Source organism: Malus sylvestris, chromosome 3, assembly GCF_916048215.2.
Source record: "Malus sylvestris chromosome 3, drMalSylv7.2, whole genome shotgun sequence".
Classification (NCBI taxonomy): domain Eukaryota; kingdom Viridiplantae; phylum Streptophyta; class Magnoliopsida; order Rosales; family Rosaceae; genus Malus; species Malus sylvestris.
The window spans coordinates 27,535,737-27,542,880 of NC_062262.1; the positions used below are offsets into that span (position 1 = coordinate 27,535,737).

The following is a 7,144-nucleotide window of genomic DNA, read 5'->3' on the forward strand; positions in this document are numbered from 1 at the left end:
TACCCGACGGCCGTGCAGTACTATTCGAGACTTTGGAAAATTCAAGTCTTCAAAGAGGAGACAGGAAAGCACGGAGGAGATTGACGGTAAAAGTATACAAAGAGGGACAAAAGCGTTGCAGAAATTGCTGAGGCATCAAAAGCTCCAATGGCTCAAAGTTCTAACCCGCATGAGCTAAAATTGCACTAGGCATTAAAAGCTCCAAGTGACTCGAAGTCCTCGCCTACAAGAGCCTAAACTGCATAAAACATCAAATGCTCCTTGCCTGCACGAGTTGAAACTGCACAAGGTATCAAACTCCAACAAATACATGAACTACGCGTGACTTGATCCCTCAATAAGGGTATGTAGGCAATCTAGGGCTCTACCTAGGTGCAGTCACAAAATCAAAATCAAACACCCAAATCCCTAAATTACGATTTATTCATATTGGAATCAAAGGTTTTTCCTTTTTGACGGAGGATTGTAGTTAATAGACGCATAGTTTAGAATGAGTTGAACTCAAATTAATAAAATCCTCTTCGGAAAAATGAACCACGGTGAAATTGTATCGAGTGAATTATTTGTTTACATATTATGTACAATTTTTGTTCACATATTATGTACAATTTTTGTTCAACAATGTGAATACATAATACATCCAACGTGCACAAAACATATTTTGGTAATCTTACAATTTGGTGGGTAATTGAATGAAAAAAATCCGAACTTTTAGGTAAATCCCTTTACTCTACCGATAAATTTTTCAGTTTCTAAGAAACACAGTTGAATACATCATGTATCAATATAATTAGTTGAATTTTTTTTTTAATTTTCAATCATTTTTATTGTTATTAGTATACTAAACCGTATCAGGCGACTCTGAAAAATCTCTTGACTCGACCTAACCTTTTACCTTTGTCCCCAGGAGGTTAGAAAAGTCGTTAGAAACTCTACTCCAAACAACAACAACAAAACTTTTTCCCACTAAGTAGGGTTGGCTATATGAACCCTAGAACGCTATTGCGCTCGGTCATCTGCCACTTCTTCTATTAGATCTAAGTATTCTAAGTCTTTTCTTAAAGTCTATTCCAAAGTCTTCTTAGGTCTCCCTCTACCCCTTCGGCCCTAAACATTTGTCCCGTAATCACATCTTCTAACCGAAGCGTCAGTAGGCCTTCGTTTCACATGTCCAAACCACCGTAACCGATTTTCTCTCATCTTTTCTTCAATTTCGGCTACTCATATTTTACCTCAGATATCTTCATTCCTAATCTTATCCTTCCTCGTGTGCCCACACATCTAACGAAGCATTCTCATCTCTGCTACACCCATTTTATGTACGTGTTGATACTTCACCGCCCAATATTTCGTGCCATAAAGTATTGTCGGCCTTATTGCTATCCTATAAAAAATTTCCTTGAGCTTATGTGGCATACGACGGTCACACAACACGCCAGATGCACTTTTCCACTTCATCCATCCAACTTGTATTATATGGTTGAGGTCTTCATCCAACTCTCCGTTTTTTTGCAAGATGAATCCTAGGTAGCGAAAACGGTCGCTCTTTGGCACTTCCTGATCTTCAATCCTCACCCTAACTCAATTAAGCCTCCGTTTGCATTGAACTTGCACTCCATATACTTTGTCTTTGACCGACTTAGGTGAAGACCTTTAGATTTCAACACTTCTCTCCAAAGGTTAAACTTCGCATTTACTCATTCCTAAGTTTCATCTATCAACACTATATCGTCTGCGAAAAGCATACACCAATAAATATCATCTTAAATATTTCTCGTTAACTTATCCATTACCAAAGCAAAAAGGTAAGGACTTAAAGATGAGCTTTGATGTAACCCTACAGTTATGGAGAAGCCTTCGGTTTGTCCTTCGTGAGTTCTTAGGGCAATCTTTGCTCCATCATACATATCTTTTATAGCTTGGATATATGCTACTCGTACTCTTTTCTTCTCTAAAATCCTTTAGAGAATGTCTCTTAGGACCCTATCATATGCCTTTTCCAAATCTATAAAGACCATGTATAAATCTTTTTTTTATATCTCTATATATTTCCATCAATCTTTGTAAAAGATAGATTGCCTCCATGGTTAAGCGTCCTGGCATGAACTCGAATTGGTTGTCCGAGACCCATGTCTCTTGCCTCAGTCTATGCTCAATTACTCTCTCCCAGAGCTTCATTGTATGACTCATTCACTTAATGCACCTATAGTTCATGCAATTTTGTACGTCACCCTTATTCTTGTAGATAGGCACCAAAGTGCTATTTTGCCACTCATTTGACATCTTCTTCGTTTTCAAAATCCTGTTGAAAAGGTCTATGAGCCATGCTATACCTGTCTCTCCCAAAACTTTCCACACTTTGATCGGTATATCATCTGGGCCCACTACTTTTCTATGCTTCATCTTTTTCAATGCTACAACCACTTCCTTCCTAATTCAACGGTAAAATGAGTATTTTTTACACTATTCTGAGTTACTCAGCTTTCCCAAAGAAGTACTCCTTTCATGTCCTTCATTGAAAAGTTTATGAAAATAACCTCTCTATCTATCTTTGACCGCGTTCTCTGTAATAAGAACATTTCCATTCTTATCCTTGATGCACCTCACTTAGTTTAGGTCCCTTATCTTCTTTTTCCTTGCTCTAGCTAGCTTGTAGATATTTAACTCTCTTTTTTTGATATCTATTTGCTTATACGTATCGTCAAAAGCCTCTAGGTTAGCTTCTCACACAACTTTTTTCGCCTCCACTATTCTACTCCAAACAAAAAGAGAAAAGAAAAAGAGGCGACGTTTCTCCTCTCAATTGCGTGGGCGTGTCACTTCCGAAACCTCATAAATGGCAGCAGCAGCCTCCGGTAGCGCCTCCACCACTTGCAAAACCCACCGCCTTATCGCCCCGCCGCTCCCAAAACCCTACTCCTCCTCCTCCACCCAGCTTCCCTTCAAGTTTACCTCCCGCGCCACCGCTGCCCCTACATCCATCTCCTGCACTCTCACCCGGGATTCCGCCGCTCTTCAGATGGATGAGAAAAACGATAACGGCGCCTTCCCGGTTCTGCCCCGGCCCGATTCGTTCGGCCGGTTCGGTAAGTATGGCGGGAAGTACGTCCCGGAGACCCTAATGCACGCGCTCGCTGAGCTCGAGGCCGCGTTTCACGCTCTCGCTAGTGATGAAGAGTTTCAGGTCCTGTCAATTTTGCTTCTTCCATTCCTATTTTTCTTTTCTTTTTTAAATGTGAATTTTTTTTGTTTTCTGAGAATTATGTATTAATGAATTTGAAATTTCTCTCTATAATATTTAGTTGTAGAAGTAAATTTACGTATTGTAAATGTTTTCGAGGCGAAATTTGTGAGAGGAATAAATAAAATAGAGCTATTTGAATCAAGTTTCTGCAATGTTTTTCGAGATTGAATTGAGCTGGGAAGGCAATGTGGACAACAAAACTCGATTGCGGAGTACATGGCTCTGTTGAATTTTTAGGATTTGGAAATTCTCATTTCAATGCTGCATCCAATTAGTTAGAGAATTTGAATTTGTAGGAGTTGTTATTCGGTTTACGGTTTGTTTTATATAAATGTTTGCATTTTTTGGTTGTCATGTGGTGTCTTTAGGAACAAATTAGGACTAATTAACAAAGATTGTTGTGATTGATGATTTTCTAATCGTTCACATTTTTTTTTGTTCAATCCGATATATGGTAGGATGCATACACTAAATATTAAATTGGGATGAAGATATCTTTATGATTTGGGGATTATACAGTTTTTTTTATTGACGATGACCGTGTGATTTTGCAGAAAGAGTTGAATGGCATTTTGAAGGACTATGTTGGGAGGGAAACTCCTCTCTACTTTGCGGAGCGGCTAACTGAGCACTACAAACGCCCTAATGGTGAAGGGCCTCATGTTTACCTGAAGAGGGAAGATCTTAACCATACCGGGGCCCATAAGATCAACAATGCCGTTGCCCAAGCCTTGCTTGCTAAGAAATTGGGAAAGAAACGGATTATTGCTGAGACTGGAGCAGGACAACATGGTGTTGCCACTGCCACAGTTTGTGCTCGGTTTGGATTGCAGTGTATCATCTATATGGGTGCCCAAGATATGGAAAGGCAAGCCCTCAATGTTTTCAGAATGCGGCTTCTGGGGGCTGAGGTTTGTTATGATTCTGCAACTTCTTTTAAGCAATGCAACTTAATTATTTAATTTAGCCCACATTTATAAGCTGACATTGAATGTTCTATGAAACTGGAATGTACTGACAGGCGACAGATTGGGCATATTTTTCTCGATTGTCTTTCTGTGGAATGTTCCATACTGTTAATATGTAATGCTTGCCCCTTATGTTGCCTAATTGGATTAGTCATGGTTTCGCATCTGTTGAATACTTTTAAATTTACTCGGATTGACAAATTTAGCTTATTTTTCTCAAGGGAGTTTGTTTACATAATTTTTAATTTGTCCTAGTTTCCATCACATGGATGGTTAGTCAACAGTTGTTTTATTCTGTTAGTCAAGAAATGATGACTTTACTTGTGCTAAGTTGTAAGTTTATAGTTATATTTCACCCCAAAAAAGCTCTTATATTTCCAAGTTGTGAAATTTATAAACCATTATATCTTTTCTGGTGTGATTTAGCAAGATAGGTTTTCTGATCAGAACATACACATTGCATCTTCTCTGTACAGTGTACACAGAAAAATGCGTATTCATTTCATAGCACAATTAACTGAATTTAACATGGATGACCGGTTCTTTTAAATTTGTTTGTTCTTTTTCTTGAGAATCTCAATATTTTCAAAAAGGCCTAAACCGTTAATGTTTACGTAAGCCAGATGTTTTGCTCTTATTAATCCTATGTATTTTGAACTGCAACTTCTCTTCCTGTTTTGAAAAAAAAAAGGTTAGACCAGTCCATTCTGGGACGGCAACATTGAAGGATGCTACCTCAGAAGCGATAAGGGACTGGGTGACTAATGTCGAGACAACTCATTATATTTTGGGCTCTGTTGCTGGCCCACATCCATACCCTATGATGGTTCGGGATTTCCACAAGGTGATTGGTAGAGAAACAAGAAAACAAGCACTGGAAAAGTGGGGAGGGAAGCCAGATGTGCTGGTAGCTTGTGTTGGTGGAGGTTCAAATGCCATGGGACTCTTCCATGAGTTTGTTGACGACAAAGATGTCCGGCTGATTGGGGTGGAGGCTGCAGGGTTTGGATTGGACAGTGGAAAGCATGCTGCAACTTTGACCAAGGGGGAAGTTGGGGTCTTGCATGGAGCAATGAGTTACTTGTTACAGGATGATGATGGACAAATTATTGAGCCTCATTCTATAAGTGCAGGGTATGACAATTAATTGGATTTTTTGGCTATTGATTTTTGTATGGCTTGTAGTGTGTTAATCGTATGAATTTTGTGTGGTATTCAGCCTGGATTACCCGGGAGTTGGCCCGGAGCATAGTTTTCTGAAAGACATGGGGCGTGCTGAGTATTATAGCATTACTGATGAAGAAGCATTGGAAGGTATTGCACTTACACTCAACTTTACTTTATGCTCTCTTTTGACATCTTTCGGTAGATGGTGGGGGTAAGCATTCTAGGTATGCATATTGTTTGATATGTTATCTATAGATGAATCTTTGTTTTACATATCGAGTATTGATATATTTTGTCCTTGGTTGCCATTCCATCTGAAGCTTAATATATGGTCCTCAAATGATACTGCGAAGAATTAGAGACCTTAATAAGCTTTGACGTTTTTCTTTGCCCCATAGTCGCAGTGTCCTTGTGATGTCTTGGTCTTAAGTCCTTTAACCATACTTTATCCTTCCCTTCCTCTGGCTTTTTTTGTTCTTGGTTCAAACTTCGAATGGATTTCTTTTTCCCTTTGCACATCCTTCATCATTTTTTTCTCCGCACATGCAGCTTTTAAACGATTATCAAGACTGGAGGGGATAATTCCAGCTTTGGAGACATCTCATGCACTGGCTTACTTAGAGAAGTTGTGCCCTACGCTCCCCGATGGTGCCAAGGTCGTGCTTAACTGCAGTGGCAGAGGGGATAAGGATGTCCAAACCGCCATCAAGCACTTGAAGCTTTGATGTTGCGGCCACGAATGAGCAAACCAAAGGACCGTCTTCGTAAAAGTAAAAGGACCATGGAAAATAGAAGTTTCATTATTTCCTTAAATGGGTCTTATGTAGCCACAGTTACAGAGAAAGTTTAGAAATGCAGTTCGTCGTTTGGTTGAGGATGCCTGTTCGGCATCTGCCAACCGAAGGAAGAATTGGCGGTTTCGGTTGTTTCTTTGAAGGGAAATTTTGTGCTACACATTTCTTAAATAACTTAAGCCAGTTTTTGTAATAATGCAAGTTTCTTTGGTTTTGCTGTATGATGTAACTTCAATAATTTCAATGAGAAAATACACAGTTCTGTTTTGGTCTGAATCGTTCTGATGGATTGCTATTGCAAACCCTTCGATAAATTGCTATTTTTTTTCTTCGGAAAAAAAAAAAACCATGATGTGTCGCCACACGTGTGGGAGCATGTGAAGTGGAGTAATAATGTAATTGTAATTATTTCATGTGGGTCTTACCTCAAAATCAGTAATTAAGCACACTCAAATTCAAGAACGAGATTGACTACGGGAGTTGTCATCCGATCTTGAGAAGAGATTCTCTCTGGATCTCTTCCACCAAAGCTCACAAATAAATTAATCCGGACTCCTGAAATTTGATCCAACGGTTAAAATTATAATAACTGTTAAAGGGGCCCCTTGTTTGTAACCGTTGGATCAAATTTCAAGGGTCCAAATTAATTGATTGGTGGGCTTTGGTGAGAGATTCGGAGGAGATCTCTTCCCTCCGATCCTCATTCATTTCTTAATTTCTATGTTTCTAGTAAGCAAACGTGTCATTCAACAGTAGGATACATTGATATATATTACATCTGGACGCGGGACTTTAAAGCTTTGAAGTTTTATGAAACTTGAATTAAATTGGTTAGGAATGCACTACAAAAATTAGAAAGAAAAAAAAAACTTGAAAATGGCTTTAGATATAATACATTCGAGGGAACTATCAATCGACTCTTTAAAAGTTGTCGTTTTGAAAGTCTTTTGTTAGTGTCGTTGTAGTGCATT

The 7,144-nt window shown here is 39.0% G+C and overlaps 1 protein-coding gene across 1 annotated transcript; it reads left to right on the forward strand.

The window, feature by feature from the left end:
* The first annotated feature begins 2,715 nt into the window (after positions 1 to 2,715).
* LOC126614244 (tryptophan synthase beta chain 1) lies at positions 2,716 to 6,449 on the forward strand. Its single transcript, XM_050281825.1, has 5 exons — positions 2,716 to 3,184; positions 3,799 to 4,155; positions 4,904 to 5,346; positions 5,432 to 5,526; positions 5,929 to 6,449. The coding sequence occupies exons 1-5, from the start codon at positions 2,837 to 2,839 to the stop codon at positions 6,102 to 6,104; spliced, it is 1,419 nt and encodes a 472-aa protein (XP_050137782.1). The 5' UTR covers positions 2,716 to 2,836; the 3' UTR covers positions 6,105 to 6,449.
* Positions 6,450 to 7,144: the final 695 nt, after the last annotated feature.